Source organism: Grampus griseus (genome assembly GCF_964374135.1).
Source record: "Grampus griseus genome assembly, chromosome: 13".
Lineage (NCBI taxonomy): Eukaryota > Metazoa > Chordata > Mammalia > Artiodactyla > Delphinidae > Grampus > Grampus griseus.
In genome coordinates this window covers 75305801-75330612 of record NC_139007.1, presented here as the reverse complement: position 1 = coordinate 75330612, position 24812 = coordinate 75305801, and the positions used below count along the sequence as shown (strand labels likewise).

The 24812-nt window shown below is 36.3% G+C and overlaps 1 protein-coding gene across 1 annotated transcript; it reads right to left on the bottom strand.

The window, feature by feature from the left end:
- Window positions 1-7824: 7824 nt before the first annotated feature.
- Window positions 7825-24209, bottom strand: MYCT1 (MYC target 1). Its single transcript, XM_082669154.1, has 2 exons — window positions 24043-24209; window positions 7825-10352 (listed from the first exon to the last, which is right to left on the bottom strand). The coding sequence occupies exons 1-2, from the start codon at window positions 24092-24094 to the stop codon at window positions 9841-9843; spliced, it is 564 nt and encodes a 187-aa protein (XP_082525280.1). The 5' UTR covers window positions 24095-24209; the 3' UTR covers window positions 7825-9840.
- Window positions 24210-24812: the final 603 nt, after the last annotated feature.

Below are 24812 nucleotides of genomic sequence, written 5' to 3'. Positions count from 1 at the left end.
ATATCATAAGAAAAGCAGAGCCAGGGGGAATCACTACAGTATATCTCTGTCTCTAATTTTTAGAACCTATGCACCTTATGCCAGTAGATTTTTACAGCACGATTGTCTAAATTCCAAGATAAGCAGAAGCACTTCTGGAGTGATGGAATGAGGACCTCTGAAAACTTTCTTCTTCATAAAAACAATGAGGACATTGGCCAAAATGATGAACTTTTTCAGTACTCTGAAAATTAACCAAAGACGTACAACAACCCAAGGGGAATTTATTCAAAAAAAACAAAAGTCTTGGTAAGAACAGTGAGCTACGTGGCATTTTTAACTTGCCTATTCCCAGCTCCTTCTTGCCCGTTCCATCGTAGCTTGAAAATCATCGGCCTTGCAACCACAGTACCGATGAAAACCAACAGCCTAAGAGTCACTGGAGAAGTCAAAGTAGGTTTTGTCAAAGATTAAACAGAGCTGGACAGTAAAGTGGTAAAAGTAGGTTTTATTCAGAAAAACTAGTAACATAGGGGAAAAGAGACCTCAGTATAGAGAACTGGGCTCAAGTCTGAGTACAATAAGGAAAATTCACAATTTACAGTCAGGGAGAAAGGTGGGGGTCAGTGGATGGAAAATCACTAAGAGGAAACATCACAGTGAAGAGGGGATTCTGGCTAAATTGGCCTAATGAGATTCTTACCAAAGGCAGGCCAGGGTGACCAGACATCACTTGGGGGATGGTAGAGGAGGGGGAACCCAATTATATACCAAGAGTGATCAGATATCGAGAATGGAAGAATATGGCTAAACTGACCTAGTAGGATTCTTGCTAAATTTGAACAATGCAGAGATGAAAATGGAAGCTCAAAAGTCTAGTTGAGAAGAGAGTTGAGGGGAGCCTGAGTAGAATTTCAGCAAGGAGAGAATCTTTGTGAGTTTAGAGTTCCTGAGAAAGCCCCGTGTTCACAGAATAGTCACAGTTTGACCTGACTGCCAGCTAGCTCCCTGAGAACCCCATTCATAGCGCATGTCTTCATATTACCTCATTCAGAGCTCACTCAACTCTAACCCTGACCCTAAACCTAACCACTGTCCAGCCCTTTGCTTTAATTAGGGACGGCTCTGAAGGACCATGCTATATCTCCACAGGACTGGCTGAGACCTCTGTTGGAAAAGCCACTCATTTTCCTTCTGCCAAGTCCTGCTTCCCTTGCTCATGTATAGATATTCTTCCCGAGACTGCGCAGCCCCCCGTCTATATTTTTCACACAAATCACTGTTTCAGAGTCTGTTTCCAATGATCTCAATTTAAGGTGGAAGTATTGTTAATACCAGAGAGAGAAGGGGTATGTGAAACAGTAAGATCATTAAGAAGGAAAGAGGGAATGAAACTAAAGGCACTAGTGGAAGATTGATTGAAAGAGGGGCGTTTTCTCCATTTTGATAAGCAGGGTGGTAAGCATAGGGACAGGTGGGAAATGCTGGCTGAGAATTACCATAAGATTGTGTCGAATGGAAGAATAGTTTCCCTAAGAAAATTAAGTAAGCAAAAATGGACAGGTGTGCTAGACAAGCAAATGAAATGCTTGTCCACTACAAGTGGAACTCAGGAGCACAAAATAAATCTCAGAAAAGGCTGGAAGCCAGAGAGCTAGGTAACTGGGGGGAAAGCAGGGAAGAGTCTCTCTCTGTCTTCCCACTCCAGTAATCTTCCTCTGGTAATCTGCTTCTCTTTCTCTCCTTCTGCTTTGTTTATTCACCCTGGCTAAATGTATACTACCCACTTCATCTTTTATGTCTCCACGACTTCTGCTTCTAGCTCCTGCCATTTACTTGTAATTCCTGCTTAATACCTACTTTGTTGGAGGCCACCAGACTTTTCTACTTGAGCATTTGCAGAATGTGACAGTTGTCTGAGATCAGAGATTTGGGGTTATTTTGCGTGGAGTACAGTGAGACCTTTAAAATCGCACTCCTCCCCTCTCTGACTATAAATTCAAATCCCAGCTCATCTCATCAATCAGATGATGACTGAGCAACCTCTAAGTCAAGAGTGCATTCTTAGTCCAGTGGAGATGTAAGTGGGTTTGGGTTTGGGGAAGAGGATTGTTTTGTATGCTGTCTATTCAGTGGAGGCTTTGGTTTAATAATCATTAGGTACCTGAGGAAGCAAGTTATAATATAAAATTTAAAACAGCTAGCTAGAGTTACTTTCCCAGAGCAAATGCATGTAATCCTCAAGGAGTATTTATATGGCCAAAGTACACTTCAGAAAAGTAAACTGTCAAGGCCATGCTGGCCATTTTTATATTCTTATTTTGCAAATTACCTAATCCATTGTGCATCTTCTATTGAGATATTTTTCTATATTAAACAGTAGAACATTTAATCCATACTAAGGTTGTTAACTTATTGACATGTATATGGCAAAAATTACTCACAGTTCATAATTTGTCTTTTAACAGGGTTTAATAGCATCCCCTCCCCAGGCAATGTTTAATAATTTTCTTTATTCTTAAAAAATATCATTTCAGAGACTTCCACCTCCAGCCACAATAGATAAAAGAGACAAGATTTACCTTCTGACCACGAACAAACTGTAAAATTGAGCATATTAGGCAGCAGGCAACACACGAGTTGGATTCCTGAAAGAATGAAAGCAGATGAGGTAAGCTCTACAATCACATCACGTTTCGTTTTTGGGAGACACGTTACAGAACAGGGAAAGGGGTCCTAAGCACAGCACATTGGTCTTACCAAGTTGAGGGGGGAGTTCACAGTTCAGGAGGGCTGAGGTAGGTACAAGTTGCTACACAGTTATTATACATCAGGAACAAACTAGTTGCAAAATCCTTCTGACTCTGGGGCAGATAGATATCATAAAACATTAAAAATTGATAAAATTGATTTCATCAAAATTAAGAACTTGTGTTCTTTGAAATACACGTTAACAACGTAAAAGGCAAGCCAAACTCGGGAGAAAACATTTTTTAATACACATATCTGTTAAAGGACTTTTACCTAACTACGTAAAGAACTCTCAGATCTTCACGAGAAGACAATTCAGTTTTTCTTAAAGGGGCACAATATCTGGGAAAGTACTTCACAAAAGAAACTATACCAATGGACAACATAAGCAGGATAGAAGTTGCTCTGATCTTTAGTCATCAGAAAAATGCAAATTAAGACTATATTGCGGTAACATTATATACCTACTAGAATGGTTAGAACTAAACAAACAAATGAAAACAGAAAATACGAAGTGCTGATGAGCATATGGAACACATGAAGCTCATTTATTGCCAGTGAAAACTGAAAAGGGTGCAGCAGTTTTGGAAAAGAATGTAGTGGTTTCTTATCAAGTTAAACCTATCCTTACTACACAATCTAGCAATGATATTCCTAGGTATTTACCTGATAAAAATCAAAATTAAAAAAAAAGAAAACTCAAAATGTAGTTCTTGTGTTAGTTTCCTATGGCTGCTGTAAAAAATTACCACAAATAGGGTAGCTTGCTATAACAGAAGTGTATTCTCCCACAGATCAGGAGACCAAACGTTCGAAATCTTAGCACAAGGTGTTGGCAGGCCTGCTTTTCCTTCAGGAGCTCTAGGGGAGAATCTGTTCCTTGTCTCTTCCAGGCGCTGGTGGCTGAGGGCATTCCTTGACTTGGGACAGCATTACCCCAATATTCACAGCCAGCATCTTCAAATCTCTCTCTGCTCTGTCTTCACATCACCTTCTCTTCCCTGTGTGTCTAATCTTCCTCTGTCTGTCTTCTAAGGACACTTGTGATGGCATTTAGACCCCACCTGCCTAATTCAGGCTAATCTCCCCATCTCAAAATGTCTAGCTTAATCATATCTGTGTAAACCCTTTTCCCATAAAAGGTAACATTTATGGGTTCCAGGGATTAGGACCTGGTTTTTTTGGAGGCTATTCCTCAGCTTACTATAGATCCCTACAAAGATTTGGACGCAGATGTTCACAGAAATTTTATTCATAATCGCCAAAAACTGGGGAAAAAATACCCCCAACAAATAAAGAAGTCATCGTATATGCATTCGATGGAATATTACTTGTCTGTTAAAAAAATGAATCCTTGAAACATGCAACAACATGGATGAATTTCAAATACTTATCTTGAGGGAAAGAAGCCAGACACAAAATAACACATATTGTGTGGTTTCATTTGTACAGAACTCCAGGATGAATAAACCTCATCTATAATGATAGGAAGTACATCCATGTTTGCTTCAACCTGGAGGTAGAAAATGAGGATTGACTGGGAGAGGAGTAGAAGAGAACATTTTGTGATGATGCAAGTGTTATGTATCTTGAACATGGTGATGGTAACATTGGTGTGTACCTATGTCAAAATGGGTCAGATTCAACACTTAAAATGCTCTGCATCTAATTGCATATGAATTAAGTCTCATAGAGTTGGTTTCAAATATAGATTTTGAATAGTAAGATTTATTCATTAAAAAAAATTAACCTTCAGAGTTAAAAAAATCTGATCTCCCACCATCCAAACTCACTTAGAAAAGTTATTTCTAGGTATATATTTTTAAAATATTTTTCTATTTTTTTGGTATGCCTTTATTTTATTTTAATATTTTATGTTTCTTATTCATTTTGAACTTTTTTTTCTTTTTTTTTTTTTTGCGGTACGCCGGCCTCTCACTGTTGTGGCCTCTCCCGTTGCAGAGCACAGGCTCCGGATGCGCAGGCTCAGCGGCCATGGCTCACGGGCCCAGCCGCTCCGCGGCATGTGGGATCTTCCCGGACCGGGGCACGAACCCGCGTCCCCTGCATCGGCAGGCGGACTCTCAACCACTGCGCCACCAGAGAAGCCCCCATTTTGAACTTATTTTAAGATAAGTGAGAGATTTTTCTCTATGGCCATCCAGTTTTCCCCAAAACATTTGTTAATCAATTTTTTCATTTATTAGAAATTCTACCCTCATCATAACTAATTTTCCATACATACTTTGTTCTATTTCTATGTTGTTTATTCTGTTTGGTTGATTTGTACATTATTTTCTTTTGTTTTTTTGGTGAATGGCTACTTTAGCTTTAAGCATATTTTGATATCTAATAGGCCAAGTCTCTTCTTATTACTCTTCTTTCTCAGAATTTTATGACTTTGCCTCTTAAGTTTTATTTCCAACATGACTTTCTATCTTCATCTAAGTCAAAAGACAATAAAAAAAAAACAGGTACAAAACATAAGCCTTTATGGAAGGATTCTGACTGAAATAGATTGAATGTATAAATTAATTTAGGTATAAAATATCTTAAAATATTGAGGCAAGGGATGTATACAGCCAGCCTTCAGGAGATGCAAGGACTAAGAATTTCAAATCCACTGGCAATTCCATTTCTTTTTTCTATTTCTCAATAGAATTAATATACCTAAATTAATTATGTATATCTTCAAATAATGTATAAATTAATTTAGGCATAAAATATCTTAAAAATTCTGGCATGTCCCGCATATATATTCAAATATATCTTTATATCCCTCATTGTGTCTGTAGTTTGTTTTATGAAGACGTTTCTGGGGACTCACAGTGGCTAAGTGGCTAAGAATCTGCCTGCCAATGCAGGAGATATGGGTTCAAGCCCTGATCCGGGAAGATCCCACATGCTGCGGAGCAACTAAGCCTGTGAGCCACAACTACTGAGCCCATGTCACACAACTACTGAAGCCCGCACGCCTAGAGTACGTGCTTCACAAGAGAAGCCACCGTCATGACGCACTGCAACGAAGAGTAGCCCCCGCTAGCGGCAACTAGAGAAAGCCCGCACGCAGCAACGAAGACCCAACACAGCCAAAAAATAAATAAATAAAAGAAATTTATTTTTTTATAAAAACATTTCTTGTGCTTTGCTACTTGCTACCTAAGACTCAAGATAATTTATATCTTCATTGGGATTATGGTCTTTAATATTATAAAGTAATACTCTGTTCTATTCACATATTTCATCTTGAATTCAACTTTTTCTGATATTGATAATAGGTATACTTTAATATATCTTCGCCTATACTTTCAACTTTTCTGAATCACTTCATTTTAGGCAAGATTTACAGGTGGCTTGCAGCTGGAATTTTTTTCATCCAATAGAAGCTGTTATTTTGTGTTGTGTTTATTTCATCTGAATTAATTTTGTAAAGAATGTAATTGATTTTACTTTAATTCTGATCTTATGCTTTCACTTTTTAGTTTTCATTATTTCCTCTGTTTTCTACCATTTGCTATATTATCTGTTTTTTATCTACATGCCTATTTTCCTAAGATAGATAGTCTAATTTTACTAGCAGTTGCTGATATAATATCTCATAATATTCTTATGCCCATATTTGGCAATTTATCAGTTTCAAAGATAAAGCAGTATATATTAAATATCTGTTTAGTTAGAAACCTTTTTGGCAAGTTATTGTAGTCTAACCCAATTTGGTTTATAGAAAAATGAGAATTTGCTAGAAAGCTGTTGTGATATTCAGTCAAATCCAAAAAAGGTTTCATTAGCCATGCCTTAGGAAGGCAAGGGGTGTATACAGCCAGCCTTCAGGAGCTACAGGGACTAAGAATTTCAAATCCATTGGCAATTCCATTTTTTTTTTTCAATTTCTCTCTGTGGATCAGTTTGATTTCTTTCCTACCATGGGGTAGAAAAAACGCTTTTAAATTTTACTTCTTACAGTTTTAAGCATCTGAGAGATATTGGCCTCTCTTGGGATCCCTACCACAATATCCTTTGCAAAGGACCACTGGATTTGCTTCTTCAGATGTCTTTTCCTAGACCAATTAATGGGGTTACATTTGACGCAGTGATTGTTCCTGCCATAATCATGTGGATAGTCAGGGAAAGGAATATGGTTTTCAGACTAGCAGAGGGTTTGGCAGACAAAAGAGTGTGTTCTGTACTCTCACACTATGAAAGATAAGCAAACTGTCCATCTTTTGCTCCCGTTACCCAGAAGCTAATTAATTTTGGAAATTTCTGGCTTGATTTTTTTCTTCCTTATCTGTACATCAGCCACCACTTGCAATAAAACTAGACACTTCTATAGCTCTTCAGGTTTGGCTTGTGGTTTTCACGTATTACTAGGGTTCTTTTTTCTTAGTTTCAAAAAGTTTATTCCTAGTTGCTTCAAGACATGAATATATTAGGCAAAATTCCAGATGAATAAATGGGACTTTCTACTGATATTAGAGAACAGATTGCCAGACATGGGAGGCAGGGGAAGAGAGGAGAGATCAAATGGGTGAAGGTCATCAAAAAAGGCATAAACTTCCAGTTCTGAAATAAATAAACCCCGGAGATGTAATGTACAGCATGGTGACTATAGTTAATAATACCATATTGTATATTTAAAAGTTTCTGAGAGTAGATCTTCAAAGTTCTCATCACAAGTAACTAGGTGTGGTTATGGATGTTAATTAGATTGGACTGTGGTGATCATTTTGCAATATATATGTATGTCAAATCTTTATGTTGTACACTTAAAACCAATATAATGCTATATGCCAATTATATCTCAATAAAAAGTTTATTCTCTAAAAAAGTTAAATAATTTTGGAATTGTTTACCTAGCGAGGTAAGAATCTAATGTTTTTAACAAATAACTTACTTATTTTTACATCTGTATTAATACATTGAAAATTCTGTTTCTTTTATTTGTGATGTTACTCTTTTTCTGTTATACATTATTAGATAAAGTAAGGTTTGTATCTCTGGAATAGTTTATAGAGAATGGCCTTAACTGAGTTAAAATACCAAATAAATAGGAAATCGTCACAGGCTATTCAATAAATAAACTCTGAATCGAAATTGACACCAGTTTAATTTTATTCTGTAATCAACTAAATATTTCAAATAAAACAAATACAACTAAAAAAGTCTCCAATTTTTGCTTTAATTTCACATTTCATACATTGCACAATTTTTACAAGATACTCATTTTAATTGTTTCATAACTTGGGGAGAGAGGAGGCAATAATTCTGCCAGATGGTTAAATACCCAGGGGATTTCTGCTCTCATTTTCCTCGTTTGAGAGACATAAAGCAGTTTTTACTCACAGCATAAATTCTAGACAAAAACCATACACTTTACTTACTTCTCATGTTAAACATTAAGGATGACTCACAAGCAAAAGATAGACTTGTTACTAAATTAATGATCTCTTAAAACCTTACGTGGCTATAAGGTAACTGCCAAGTTTGTCCAAAAACAGCTTACAACAAATTCGTTATCCTGCGAGCTTTTTTTTCTTTTCTTCCTTCCTTCTGCCCTTCCTTCCTTTCCTCCTTCTTTCTTTCTTCTTTCAGGTATATTGCATTAGAGAGCATCTATTTATAGACATTTACTATAGACATCTTTTAGCATAATTGTCCTTGAAGAACAATGGAAAATGTAAGCTAAATAAAAAACAAAGAAAATGCTATACAGAATCTTTTATTAAGTAAGAGTTATTCCACTCTTGAGCCATATTCAGATACTATTAGCTGGGACAGCTGCATTGCAGAAACTACAATGAGAGTACATTTTTCTTCACGGAAAATTCCAATGTTCAGAGAAACAAACAGCAACATAAGCTAAATATTCATTATATCAGAAACAAACCACAGGTCTTTTGAGTAATAATCCTGTGAACTCGTGTCCTTAAATGAAAAAGGGCAGCCACAGGCATCTGGCCACTGAAGCTCTCTTCCTTTAGGAGGGTGGCTACCTGTAGAGGTGGACTCCTTAAATAACTATCTGCACCAAGGACCATTTGACATAGTTTAACCTTTGTGCAAAGACTCTTCACAGAAGCTGAAGTTGAAATTCATAGAGAAGCAAATAAAAGATGATGACCACTGAGTCCATCCAGGAAGGAGGATTCTTCATGGTTGTAACACCTATTTGGCTGAAAGACTGTCTCCCCACTAACCCTTCTGTCTGTGAAGTTGCAGACGATCCCTAGATAATGCACTTTCCCAGTTGCTAGCTTTAAATGTAAGAAATAAAATTTACCCCTTAAAAAAACAGTAAGCTCAGTGTTAAAATTTGTTTTTAGATCAAATGAATTGGATTTGCTGTTGTTGTTTTTATAGCAATATAAGCACAACAGTAAAGAAATGTTAAATCACCGTGTGAGTAAAAACAAGGATTTTGCCTTAGTGATGTGGATAACTATTCTTGGGGAAAGCACAAAAGGAGTCTGGGGGGAAAATAAGTGTCAGAATTACTATAGGATCTGCAACACCCACTGAGTTCAGCGTCCTTTACTTGCTTCCCTCACTTCTCATAAATGAGTGGAATCAAGAAACTTTAGAATCTCCTATGTTCTGTCGTTTTGTGTCCATATAATCCATTGAAAATCCAAGATGGTGATGTGGGGCACTTGTCCTTCTAAAGAAAATTAAATTAAAATGCCTTAGGATAGAAATTTTTTTAAAAAAATGTTATACACTTTTAAGTGATTTTTTTCCCCTTTATAGTCACACTGGACAACAAATGAGGATTGTAAATCACAAATATCTAAAGTTTTTATTTTAGTCTAAAATATATATACTGTATCCAGCTGATTCTTAGGTAAGAATCACTATCTTTAATAATTCTCACATCGAATACAAAATACATAAATATACAACTCTTTGGAAACATATTATTCTTTTGTGAGACAAAGAAAAAAGATGTGTTCAAAGAAAATGTGTTTTACATTGTAATGTCCAACTTGTGTGTGCTCGTTTCAGGTTAGAAACTCATTAGGCATTTGGGCCATGTCTTCAAAATTCTGTTTAGCCTATTTGTGATTTCCTTTCAATAAAAGACAAGAAAAGAGAGAAACAAAAGCACCCTACTCAGGAATCCGGGAAAGCCTTTATGATTGACTCATAGGCAGGTGGGGCTGGTGTTGAAAGGCCAATCCGAAGACTGTGATTGGACCAGTGGAAATCAGGACGGCCCAGACTGTGGGAAGTGTTGATGGTGGAGGAGGTATTGGATGAAGGGAAAGTCACCATGTGACTCTCAGTTTCCACGGGAAGTGGTGGACTTTGCAGAAACGGATGGAAAGTTGAGCCCCTGAAGCTTGATTTTCTTGGAAAGGAATTGGCTTGTTCCAGGGAAGCTTGGCGCTGGAAAGTGAGGCTCGCCAGGCTGAGGTTGCTTCGACGTTCGCAGCCACTGTGGCGGTAAAAGCCAGTTCTGTTGAGGCCGTGGGTGTAAGAAGATCTAGATCTCCGGCTTGAACTCCACTGTGAGATGGGGGCACTGGCTCTTTTTCGAGAGAAACAAACAAACAAAGCCCAAATAAATCCTCCAATTACAAGTACAGTTGCCATGGACACTGTGAAGGACATTATAACGCCCTCTGAAACAAAGAAAACAAAGAGGCAATTTGCTTTGTAAATAGGTGTCCAACTAAATACATAGGCAAAATACAAATAGTTACTATGGATTACATGATTAACTTCGATTTCGGATTTGGGAAATAGAAGATGGTGCTAGGTGGATATGAATAAATGAAGCGGATATGCTTCCGTTTATCAAAGCAAAAGAATAAAGGATACAAAATGAGATTTTTTTAACTGTAGCATTCCATATTGCTTATGCTATTTTATTATCTTTAAGAAATTAGTAATTAAAAAGTCTCATTTATTTAAAAAGGCTGTTCTTTAGCTCATAAATTTTATGGAGTTGCAAATATAGTCCAGAGATTATTTCCTTTAGAGTTACGGTAGCAACTAATGTGCCAAAAATTGATAAAAAAATTTCATAGTCACATTGACTTTGCCTTTTCCTCTGTCTGCTTTCATCATCCCCACCAATGTCTTCCACCCACAGGCTGCATGATGCCTCACTTCCTGTTCTCATTCTGAGACAGGAAGTGCTGGGCTAGAACCACCTGGGGGGCTGACTGATTTATGTCATATTTCCGGAACTCCTGGACTCTCACCTATATCTTTGACTCATTGATGACATGACCTATGCAGACTACTGAGCTCTTTCTTGGTTCCCAACCTGGTTCATGCTGTTATCATGCCCTTGTGATATTGAAATTCCTGTCCCCTGAATCCCCATGGAATCTCTGTTATAACACCAGTATCCTCCAACTCACAGAACTTGTATTTGTCCAGATTTCCTGTTGTGAGGAGGGGAAAATGCCATTCCCAAATGGAAATTCTACCTTATCGCTTCTTCTTGTGAACTAAAAACATATTCTTGAATAAAACTGGGTAGCAGAGACCCTGCATTGAATCGAAAGGCATGCTGGATATTAGAAGACCCTTCTGGCCTTACCACCCACCACACTTACCGACCCTCTACCCCATGATCTAACCCACAAGCCATGTTGATTTTCCCACTATCCCAAAGCCTGTCTTTCTCTCTCAAATTCTGTGCATTTCAACGTATTTTTCCTGATATCTGGATATAATTTTAAAATTTCTGTTTGGAAAACTCAGTATGCATTGAATTTTAAATACAGTCAACCCAACAACTGAGTGTGATCCATGAAAGAAGACCAGCAGAAAATCCGTCAAGTTGACCCCAGCCCAAGTTGCCAGCCCACAGAAGTGTGAGCTAAGTAAATGGCTGTTTTAAGTCACTATGTTTTGGGGTGGATTGTTACACAGCAAAAGATAACTGATTTAGGGTGCCAAACTCAGCTCTATTCCTAACATACTGTGTGATTTTTATAAAATTTATTTAGACTCACTTATTTTATTACTTTCTTCAAATCAAGGAGTTAGATTTTATGATTGCCAAAGTTCTCTCCAGTTTTTTGTTGTAATCTATGATTGTATACACAAAATCTATGATGCAGAAATAACAAAACAAACCAATATTAACAAATACAAAAGAATAATTCATTTTTGGATATATTTTAGTGTCTTTCCACCTTATATTGTCACATTTATCTCCCGTGATAAGACTATATTTGTTATGTCCTATTTTCACAATTATCACAAATGCTTATATCAAAATCCTCTAAAACAACTATTTATGTCAAATCTAAGCAATACATTCTTTATACTAAGAAGATGATTTCTGAAATACAAGATGATTTATAACAGATCTTCTAGACCCAGTATTGTTCTTCAAAAATGTCTTTCATCAAAATAATATTGTCATAGCCTTAAAGTGCAATTTCTTGAGACTGGGATTTCATAGAGTTAGGCTTTCTCTGGAAAAAGCAATAAACACAGTCAGAACCTAAAATTAGCCTTATTGATAATACAGTAAAATTCCACATTAACTTGTACTTATCAGTGCCCCAAAATTTGGAATCTAAAAAAGGGATTATAGAAAATCTGGGCTGCCAAGGCAGTGAAACCATGTAAATCAGAATTTTCCAAAGTTTCTTCTAAAACACAATAGAGAAAAACAAGATGACCAACTAAAAATATACAAAACCATGCCTTCAGCATAATTAGAAGACAGAAAAAAAATTCAAACTTCAATTTACCTAAACAATAAACAGTGGGGGACTTCCCTGGTGGCACAGTGGTTGAGAATCTGCCTGCCAATGCAGGGGACACAGTTTCGAGCCCTGGTCCGGGAAGATCCCACATGCCTCAGAGCAACTAAGCCCGTTCGCCACAACTGCTGAGGCTGCATTCTAGAGCCTGTGAGCCGCGACTACTGAAGCCTGTGCAGCTAGAGCCCGTGCTCCGCAACAAGAGGAGCCACCACAATGAGAAGCCCGCACACCGCAAGAAGAGTAGCCCCCGCTCTCCACAACTAGGGAAAGTCCGTGGACAGCAACGAAGACCCAATGCAGCCAAAAATAAATAAATAAATTAATTAATTAAAAATAAAATAAGCAATGGAAAATAGAAACCGGTAAATTAAAAATAAATGATGGGGCTTCCCTGGTGGCTCAGTGGTTGAGAGTCCGCCTGCCGATGCAGGGGACGCGGGTTCGTGCCCCGGTCCGGGAAGATCGCACATGCCGCAGAGCGGCTGGGCCCGTGAGCCATGGCCGCTGAGCCTGCACATCCGGAGCCTGTGCTCCACAACGGGAGAGGCCACAACAGTGAGAGGCCCATGTACCGCAAAAATAATAATAATAATAATAATAAATAAATGATGGAAAGCAGAAACCAGTAAATTATCGCTCATACTTCTACCACAAGCTATCATGGAGAAGAAGGGCAATTCTGGAAATACTGTAAAAATAGTGAAAAGGTGAACTTGTCCATGATCACGCTGACTATAGGAAACAGACTTACAAGTGAATATAGGTATGGGAAGAGGCAGTCTTGGAAAGTAATCTTCCTATAGGGAAGAAAAGAATCCAAGCACAAAAGATCTCATATTTTATATTCTATTTACGTGAAATGTCCAGAGCACACAAACTATATAGACGGAGAGTAGCTTAGTGATGGTCTAGGGCAAGGGGATGAGATGGAAGGGAATGGGAGGGACCTCTAATGGGGACAGGTTTCTTTTTGAAGGACAAAATGTACTTAAATCAGATTGTGGTGGTGGTCACACAACCCTGTAACTATTAAAAAAAAAACCCATTTAATTGTATACTTTAAGTGGGTGAATTACATAGTCTGTGAAATATATCTCAGTAAAGCTGTTTAAAATAAGAAAGAAAGAAAAGATTAGGTGCTTTGGGGGAACCACAAAATAAAGGAAAGAAGAGGCAAGATTGAGGGGAAACTTGGGGATCCTTCAAAACAAAAGAAAATTTAAAACAAAGGACATACAATCCCTCCCCACCTTCATCTTCTAAAAATAAAAATCAACCAGTAAAACCCAACCAAACACACACATACACGCACACGCACACACACACACACAAAGTCAACCAGTAAAAAAAAACACGCTTTGCTACACTGAGGAAAGGATGAATCTAGAATGACTCCCAGGTTCTGGCGTGGGCAGGTGAGGGTGGATAGGTGGATACTAGTATCATTCATCCAAACAGGGAGGAAATGTGAGAATGTAGAACTGGGGCTGAAGCTGATATTAGGAAGATGTGGAATGTGTGTGTCCCTGGGACATCTATTTGGAATTCAGGGTTAAATAAATATGGAACTTAAAGAGAAGCAAAACTGGGAATCTTCATGCTACAAGAGTTCAACCATCCATGGAAAGCACTTCTACTAAAGGAAAGGAATATGTTTATAGAAGCAAGTTGAGAACAAACTTCCAGGAAGACCAGAATTTAACTGGTGGTGGAAGTCAACACCAGGGAAAAAAAGAAGGGCTAATTAGGGTGGTCCACGGAGACAAGAGAGATTACTAGCTCTGAATCAAAGTGAGGAGAGAATTTTAGGTAGTACTGATTAGCAACCAGATGCCCCAGAGATATTTACTATTCACTTGTTAACACATAAAGCACACACTAGATACCAAGTACTGCTAAGTACAGAGAGAGCAGGGAAGAAAATAAAGTCTCAGTCCTGGTAGAGTTAACATTCTAGAAGATTTAAAATAAGAAAAATGTCCTTTAGATGTGGCAATGAGTGGGTCATTGGCCACTTTACCTGCAATAAGTTGGGGGTCAGATGATGGAAGAACATGAGTACTTCTCCAAGAAGTTCAACCTCTCCACTGTGGACAAAGAAGAGGCTTGAGCAAAATTACCCATTAGGAAGGATGAAGATGGAGCAGGTAGTGACATCTGTGGTAGACTGAAAGCAGAGAAACGGGGAGGATGGTGAAGCAATGATTCAAACATGCAGTAATAATGGCTTAATCTGGGAAGTTGTAGTAAGAATAAGAAAGAACCTGGTCATGGGAGACCCAAAGTGAAAAGAATGTAAAAATTATTCCAAAGTATCATACCACCTAATGTCCTAGAAATAAGACGTTGAGGGGGGTAGTGGTGATAAACTGAGGCTTAGATGCTCTTGTCCCATGATGTAAATGATAATGTTATTGTCTAGCAGTAATTTAATAATCAGATTAAATTATGTTTTAGAAATTTTAGCATCTGCTTACTTTATTATACTTACTTGTCTTTGCCATTTTATGCCATAATAGTTTATCAGAGAATAGATTTGCTGGATCAAATTTTAATTATTAGTATAATCATTATAAAGTCCCTTTAACTTTTGTGTTGCTTGTAATGGCTACCTAAATTCTGGATTTCACTGGAAAAACTGTTTTAGTTGCTCTTAGAAAAGAGATAAATAAAAATCATGAACTACTCAAATACTTCATAAAACCCAGTCCTTTCTCTTCTTTCCAAATAAGTATGTGAGTCCAGGCATTTTGCTAAATTTGGTTCTTTGGTTAAGAAAAATACCTAACTTTACCATATTTCAGTGAGTTTTTGGCAATCTTTGTTTTTGTGTGGCATATTGCACATAACTTGAATAATTTATTATTGTACATTGTCATCAGTTGTCCCTGAAAGAGTTTATTCATTAGTTTATACTCCAGAGATTCCGTGAGTTGATTACCGTGAGAAACACTTTAATCAAAGAATATGAATAAATTCACTCAGATATTCTGTCTTCCTATTTAGAATAGATGAATGAAAGATATATTATGATCCATCTTAATGTTATTATACCTTTGAGTAGGAAAATAATGCATTAGGTAGACACTTCACTGGTAAATTATAAGCTCCTTTTAAATTTGAACTTCTATTATTCCAAGGTAGAAAGGTTTCACTAAAACTGTGATTAAGAAAATTTTGATGTTTGGAGGAATATAGTTTATAAAATGCAAACCTATTTTTATTTTATTATTGTGGTAAACAGTAATATGCATTTCTAATTCAATTAATTTAATTTATAGTTCTCGGGCACTATTTTAAGTGTACTATATCACTTAACTGTCAAACAACCCAATTAGGGGAATGCTTTATTTCTTTGGTGTGTTCTAAGAAAATATTAACCTAAAATGAAAGTGAAAATGCATAAAAACTGTATCAATTTAATACCAGATTTAGTAGCCTGTTACAGACAGAAATACTTGGGGAAAATATGGTAAGGCAGTATTATGTACTCTACAGTTATACTTTCCTAAATCAATAGCCTCCACTGGAGAATTTTAAATATCAACAACTTCAGATATAGAATCAGAGATACAAGGTTTCAATGAAAACAAACTCTTAAAAATGTTTCAGCTCACACTCCTAATTTTATTTTTTATTTCTTACTTTTTTGGGGGGCTGCACTGAATGGTGGGCAGGATATTAGTTTCCCCACTAGGGATCGAACCCGTGCCCCCTGCAGTGGAAGTGTGGGGTCTTAACCACTGGACCGCCAGGGAAGTCCCACAGTCTCCTAATTTTATTGATATTGAAACAGAGTCTAAGGTTTATGTTGTAGAACTAACACAATTTATTTTAATAATTGAATATTGACAACTAGCACTGGTCAGGGGGGCTTTCACTCAGGTATGACATAAAGTGAAAAGACAAATACTCTGGTTTGCAAAGTACATGTCCTTGCTTTTGTGTATAAACCAATGTAACCACTAGGTTCTGCTGGAAGATTCTAAATATCTCAGGATACAAGCAGATATAATAGATAAGATTAAAGAGACATATTTATTTCGACTATTTCAATTTAAAGTTTACAAGCATTCCTATACATGGTCTCAGTGTATATGCCCTTTGAGCCTCTCTACCACAGTCTCTTCTGACAAATAAAATATTCCAAAAGGTTAATCTATAGAGAAAAGTAGCATAAGGTTCATTGCAAGAAAAAAAAGGAAATAGAAACTTTTAAAATGTAGAATCAAGGGGAAATAATTTTACTTCACGTAATTACAATATAATGCTACTAAAAAGACCAAATGACTGCCTTAAAAAAGTTAGATCTCCCTTAAAGGAAAAAAGGAACAAACTCCAACATTAGCAGGGCATAGCATATAAATTAAGTGTTGTTATCCTATTTTGTAACCTGTGTCTATACAACTACCAAAAGGCCGGCACATAAGTCCTCAATAAATGACAGCTATGATTACTAATGGTTGCATAACTTTCCCAAGTCATTTGACCCTTCCTGGCCTAATGATAATGGTCACTATAGTCCCTTCTAATTCTAAGATTCTAATATTGAATCTGGTTTTCAATAAATCTTACCCACACCTAGAATTCTGTCCATTAGTGTCAAAATTTAGTAGAGGTCACCATCTAGTGGCCTTGAGTTGAATTGTTCTGATATCTGAAAAGTGATTTTATCTTTGACAACAGAACATTGATCAATTCACAAAATCTTTTCCAATTGTAAGAATCATTAAGCTTAGCTATCACTGAAGTAGGCTATGCTGTTCTTGGTACCCTGGAGTATATAGGAGGATGGTTCAGACAATAAGACTTCAGTAAAAATCGTTTTTAGGAAGAATTACATTTAAGGTTCAGAAAACTTTTAATTACAATAATTTAAACAAAGAATAAATATTTCCTATGTGTATCTCATCTCCCGGAAAATCCTATTGGGTCTGTTTTCAGAATATAGCCAGAATTCAACTTCTCATTATCTACTCTACTACCTCCCTGATGCTCCCAATTTGATCTCAATTATCTGTGCTCATCACTACTCTTCCCCTGGCTCATTCAGCTCCATCCACACTGCCCTGTTTGCCATTCCTTAAACACATCAGCTGTGCTCCCAATTTAGGGCCTTGTGCTTGTGGTAATCTATTCCTGAAACTCTTTTATCAGCCATCTACAAGGGTGACTTCAGGTCTTTGATCACATGTCACCTTCTCATTGAGGCTTACCCTGACGGCCCTATCTAAATTTTATCCTGTCCCACTTCTGATGCCTAACTGCCACCCTTGATTTTCTTTTTTCTTTCTGGATTACTGGAAACTAGACTCAATTGTAGGACAAGTAAAAATCTGGGAGATTTGGAAGTAGTTTTGACCAAAGTCACAAGGCATAAGTCATACTCTGAATATAAGTAGTCAACAGTATTGTTAGAGTAGAAGGTAAGTTAAATTATGTTCAGAAGGAACACGGTAGACCATCACTTTCTGTGTGTGATAAACTAACATGTATCAAACCACTGGGACCAATTATAAAATACAGATCAAAAATATGTTTTTAAATCTGGTTGAAGCCATCAGAGGCCTACCCAAACTTTGAGGGAGCAAATTCTAAGAGAAAAGAAAATCTCTCATACAGTGATCTGTAAAGAGAGGCAGAAGAGGCAAAAAACCTGAGTAGAACTCTGCAATCTCAGTAGGCTTAGAAAACAAAGCCTGGATTTCAGGGAATACCAAGGAGGATAGACTCTGGGAAATATTCTAGACTCTGAGTTGGACTTCCAAAGGGTTATTCCCTAAGAGTAATAGCAAATAGGAAAAAAAGTAGACCTCACAAAGATAGAAACACAGTTGACCCTTGAACAACACAGGTTTGAACTGCACAGGTCCACTTATACATAGATTTTTTTTCAATAAATACATATTAGTGGTTTCCTCTGGGGATGATGTAGACAGGGATTGACTAGGAGTGTCATTAGGGAACTTTTGGGTTGGAGATAATGTTCTGTATCTTGATCGGGGTTTGGGTTACTCAGGTGTGTATGTATTTGTCAAAATTCAGCAAATGTTCAGTTATGATCTGTGCACTTCATTTTTGATCATTTTACACATTTTATTGTATGTATGTTTGACCTTAAAAAGAAAAAAAAATATTGAATTCCTGTTAATAAAAAAATGCTGAATTAATTAGGGGGAAGTGTACTGATATCTGCAATTTACTTGGAAATATAAACTAACAGATTGGTAGATAGAATGAATATTATAAAAATGTTAATAGTAGAATCCAGGCAGTAGGTATATGGATATTCCCTGTAAAATTCTTCAAATTTTTCTGTATATTTGAACACTTTCATAATAAATTTTAGAAAAACATATGAGAGAAGACCATGAACAACTTTAAGTTAACACATTTAGAAATTTACTTCAAATGGGCAAATTCCTAGAAAATACGATTCCTGCCCTAAAGCAATCAAAGAAGCAGTAGAATACCTGAGTAGTCCAATATTGTTAAACAAATTGACTTTTCATTTAAAACCTTCCTATTAAAAGTACTACCTATAATTACACTGGTGATTTTTTTCAAACATTTAAACAATAAACAATGCCACTCTTACACAAATGTTTCCAGATAATAAAAAACAATTCCTACTCTGTTTTAGGAAACCTGCATAACATTGATACCAAAACCTGACAAGGCTATTATAAGAAAAGACTACTATAGGCAAATTTCTCTCATTAATGTAGATGCAGAAGTTCTAAAGTCAGGAACCTATCAAAAAATACATTCTTCTAGGCTCTGCTCCATACCTACTGAATCATAATCTCTGAGCATGGAGTTCAGTGAGAGATGAATCTTCAAACTTCTCTCTATGGAACTGAGATACAGCAGTTTTAAAGAAAAGCATTTGTTATTCAAACTTCCTAAGTAACTGATATAAAGGAAGTAATTAGAAGGCTGTTAATAAGAAATGTCCAAGAGCTTTTAAAATGGAAAGTAAAGATATGAATTTGAAATATAGTCAGTATTTGTTGATATTTGGGAAGAGGAAATATAAAGAAGATCTTTGGGGTGCATGGTCAGCAAATCTTTCTCCCTCCTCAACATCTCTGGAAACAACTTACTCCCAACTGCTGAGGTAGGTCTCTAAGTGACATATTTTTCCACAGGTTAAAGAATAAAATTTTCAGCTGTTAACCAAGGTTTTCTGCCCTTGACTGCACTTGATTGACCAAAAAATCAACTAACGATCCTCCATTTCAATTATCTGGTAGAGGATTAGGGCTGTTATCAAGAATACCCAGAATAAAGAAAAAGGTAATGTTTAGAATTGGTAATAGGATTATTAAATACATAGAATAGATGATAGTCTTGAAAACCAATTGTTTTACTGCAATCACTAGACAACGTGAGACAGAGAAAAGTGTTTTGGTTTTTGTTTGTTGCAGTTTCAAAATGCTAAGAGCCTAAAGGACTCAAGAACATACCTTTTTACTATAATGAACTGTATTGGGAAAAATAAACCATGGTCTACGAGTCATGCCCTTGTCAATTTGGGCTGTCCTTTAGATACCATAGACTGGGTGGCTTAAACAGCAGATGTTTATTTCTCACAGTTCTGGGGTCTAGGAAATCCAAGATCCAGGTGCCAGCGGGATCAGGTTCTGGAGACAACCCACATCCTTGCCTCAGTGCATACACGCAGACAGAGAGACAAAGAGTACTATCTTTTCCTCTTCTTTTAAGGCCATTAACCCCATCATGGCGTCCCCACCCTCTAATTTAACCCAAATTATACCCAAAGGTCTTATCTCCAGATAACACTGCATTGGGGGTTAATGCTTCAACATAAGAACGGTGGAGGAGACATAAACATTCAATCCGTAACAAGTAAACTTTCAGAAGCAGCGTAAAGAGTAGATGTTTGGGAGAGAGAAGAAGGGCTATAAACTATGTGACCAGTAAGAGTCCTGGAGAGGGGGCCATCACTCCATCTCTGCCTGTGATGAGCTACAGATTGATTTAGGGAATGCCAGAGAAATTGGTATCCATTCCCAGCTTCTTAGAGGGATGCAGATGGGAAAGATGACAATCCCCTCTGAGAAATTCTGGGTCCCTGAAAGGCAGAGGAGGAATGAGGAAGTGTGGACATTAGTATATCCAGGTCTAGGGGTCTGATATACAGTCCAAATTCCCACAGCTCCAGGGTGATGGGAGAGCATTCAACATTGTTCTGTGCCACTGAGAAGGAAAAGTATGTGAATAAGAGCCAGTAGACCAGAAAGGAAAAATCATGACATTAGCAAATGTTGCACAGACCATACGAGGCAAATTTTATGGTAAGAGTCCTCAGCAGCGGAGGCAAGAAAAAAGGACAATTCCCCTAAAGCAGTAAGTAAATTGAAAATAATTATGTTAAATCAGGTCAAACATTTACAGTGACTTTCAAAACTACACAAATCTTTCTCAAGTCATTCACACTTCTCCACAAATACAGCTTGTGTGTTTTTACTTCTGCATATTTGCTGATAACACTTCTCCTGAACTCCCTGAAATTTCCAACTACGCCTTATTTATCTCACTAACACCTGACGTATTGACTAATATATAAGGAGTGGTCAGTCAGTGCTTCTGAGTAAACTAATGAACTGGATAGATAAACAGATGGAAGGATGAGTTAATAAGCTAATGTAGGAAAAATGAATGACTACAATGTTCTTCCTACAATTGTTTCCCTATTTGAAACTCATCTGATTTATAGGAACAGATAAAGCCTCATTTTTTTTTTCTAAGGAGGATTTAGGGACCATTTCTGCCACATTTGTCTTTCTAACTCATAACGATCATTGTCATTTTAATGTACATTATCTTGTATTATTCCATGACAGTAGAGACATATATTTGCATATTTATGGACACATAATCTCTTCCAAGAGTGTAATCTTCTTGAGGACAGACATTATAGTTTTGGTGAGGATTAAATGAGGTGAATAAATGCAAGTTCCTAAGCCAATAAATTCCCCAATTTTTCACAATGTTAGCCAAAAGGGAAAAACACAAGTGGTAAGGCAAGAAGTATAACCAAATGGTTTTCTTTAAGATTCTGAATACCAAAAAATTAACCAAGTTTCACACCACTTGTCTATTTCATTAAAGCAGAGTGCAGCAAACTTTCACAGGTTATGTTTCCTGCTGCTTTCATGGGGGATGTTTGTAGGGACGGGAAATGCATCAAAGAAAGCAAAAGTGAGAAATGCAAGGTGGTGGTCTTCAGCTGTGTTGTCACTCTCAGGCCAACTTTATTGCCCACCTTTGCACTAATTAATAAGGTTTAATGGGTGATCACCGAAAAAATTCAAGCTATCACTATTGGTAATAACCTGGTATCATTATCTTATTTTTCAACATTCATTAAAGTAAATCAGGAAAATTATATTTGGAAAACAACTTTTATACAGCCTAAGTTTGGGAAATTCATATGGTTAAATGTACAAGTTTTGCTTTTCTAAACTCTTCTTTCTCTCTTCTCTGAATTCAAAGTGCCAAGCAGACAATTGATTTTGGAAGCAATAGGCAATGTATTGCACTGTACCTTATAAGATTTTCAAATAATATTTTTGCAGAGACAGTGATGTAGATATCAATTTAGATACAAAAAGGAAATAAAAATTTAAAAGATCAACATTTATATTTTAGGAAATTTTTACATTTCATATATTCACATTTACATCTTTGCATTTTACACTTGATATTTTCTTGAACCCCAGAAGAATTCATGTGATCTTTTATATATTTTCCCCATATCATCAAACGTTATAACATTATATCTACTCAACATATTTGTTTGGCTTTGTTAATGCTTATCAAGGTAACACTTCCCTTCCTGGTTTTCATTATTTCCATCTATTTTCTGTTGTATTCACAAAGTAAGATAAAGAAACACTAGGAACTATCTTTGGAACAATAAGTTTGAATTCTTTCTTAAGCATAGATTTCTATATTAAAAAAAATTTTCAGGATTGGTAAATAGACTCCAATTAAACATTCTGTTTTTAATTGAGGTTTATTTTATGATTATTATCCATGTTTTAATCAGTAGATAATGATTGTTTTTCCTTAAGTCTTTAAGTAAACCTGAAATTTAACTTTGAATGGCCTGAAAAAAATTGATTTGGCTTTTACAGATTATTTTTTGCAGTAAGAATTACTTTACTTTTGAATAATCTATATAGTTACTTATTTTTGCAATGATGAATTTAGGGTAAACACACGCTAGCTATTTTTTAGCGTGTTTAGCACATTCACTTTCTCTGTAAAGGAGGACAGCAAACTGTATTGTAAGAAACCTATATAAGTAAGACTCCCACAATTCAAAGATTTATTGTCTATTGGTTTCCACATAGAATAACTTATTACCAAAGCCATTCTTTACAATATGCAAGTATAATTTACTTTCTTTTTCTTAATTTTTTAATAATTACATTATGATGTTTATTAATATCCCTCATTTTCAGACTTGAAACAAACATAAATGTTGATGGTAAAAAAGAATTAATTAATTCTTTCCATGCAGATTTCTGTGACGGTGGACGACCAGGTAGGTTGTTCAGAGCAGGCGGCATCACTGCTCATTTTTCACCGGATAGTTCCCCAAACGTACCTTGGAATCACAACGAAAAGTCTAAAAGAGTTCTCTGTGAAGATGAAACATTTGTTTGGGACCAGTAAATAGGGCTATCGATCTCTTCATAAACTCCATTATCTCCTTTAAAGTTTTTTTCTGGATTTAACTCAACTTGCCCCCTTTATTTTTAAAATTTCCCTGAACCCAAGCATCCGTGTCAATTTCATGTCTCAGCCCTTCCTCCCTGTGTCTCCAGCCTTGGAAGACTCGTGGTTTTGACCTCAGCTCCATCCTGCTGCTGCTAACTGACTAGAAGCCAGGTCTGAACCCAGCCAAAAGCTACTGTTGTATTGTTCCTTTTTTCCCCTTGTTAGGCTTTCTTTATGATGTTATTTGTGGTATTAGTTCCACTTGTTCTATTACAGTTTTTTTGTCTAATTTCATAATATGATTTCTTATTTAATCATGTCATCACACTCCTTCAGTACAGATTTATTATTTAGATTCGCTTTGGAAATTAAAGAATATAACATTGACGATGTAAGTTAAAATAATCTCTATAGAAATTCTCAGTTTCATTAAAAAAGATACATAATCTATATAACCGTAAGACAAATAAAACTTAATTTTCCAACAAATCAATTATCAATTTCCGAACAGCAATGACTTACAAAATTTTTCTCAGTTTTATTCTTATTGCTTTCTAATTAGCATTTCCTATTATTTTCTCATTATTTTGTAACACCAGCCATAATCTATATGTGTTGCCCAGATTCTCCTTGAACGACTTCATCGCCCACTTTATGGACATTTTATATGAACAAATTTTTTGTAATAAATTTATGAAAACTTTAGGTAATCGATTTACCATAAACAAAATGGCTCAGAGATTTCCAATGTTTCAATAAGTTTTAGGCAGTACATTTCTCTGCATCCTAATTTTAAATTAAAAACAGTTAAAGAAAATCTTACCCCAAAAGTTTTCTGGCCATGGACTCCCTAAACTTGTTGTGTTATTAGCCATGATATCCACAGGAAGAGAAGAGCGAGAAGAAAAGCCAGTATGTCCAAAAGAAGCACTTTGATTTTATGTCTTTGTGGTTCAGCAAGAGAAAAATAATTTTCACACAACCCCTCATATACTTGTGTTTGCATAAAAGGAAATAAGTATATCATGTTTCCTGCTTTTATACTCAAATTAGCAACTGTTTTTCTTATCTTGGAATTCCACACAGTTCCTGAGACACAAAACAATTTCCTTCTCGTCATTTCCTCAGCTGAATTGCTAAGTACCCTCCTTTCCACCATCTCCAAACTGCTTTGAGGATAAGAGGCTCCTTTTCTTGTTCTTTCCTCTTCTCCTACTGATACAGAGGAAGATTCCAAACTCTCAGCTACAGCTGAGATATAAATCTAACTGGGGTTAAACTTACATCGGATAAAGAAATAGACTGCTTTCCAATGTTTGAAAGCTATACTTATATAGTAAGTCGGTGGGGGGGGAACTCTTCAGAAATCCATATTCTGTTCCAGTACAATTAAGTTTATCTAATACCTATTCTATAACTCAGTTACTTACTAAAATTCTTAATGTCTCTTGCTCTATTTGGGATATTGATTTTGAAAAGTCATTTCTTTATTTCGTAAATACCTCTCAAATGTAATTTATATTTAATTTTTTATGAAAATTGGTAGGTAAATGTGAGAAAAAACAGTTTCCACACTGAAGGGCCCTACTTAAA

What these genes read in the sequence shown, in the direction of transcription:
- MYCT1 (XM_082669154.1), bottom strand. Translation starts at nt 24,094, where the DNA reads ATGGCTAATAACACAACAAGTTTAGGGAGTCCATGGCCAGAAAACTTT. An exon ending in ATGGCCAGAAAACTTTTGGG is followed by an intron (nt 10,353 to 24,042) that starts GTAAGATTTTCT and finishes TCTTTGTTTCAG; the next exon opens with AGGGCGTTATAATGTCCTTC.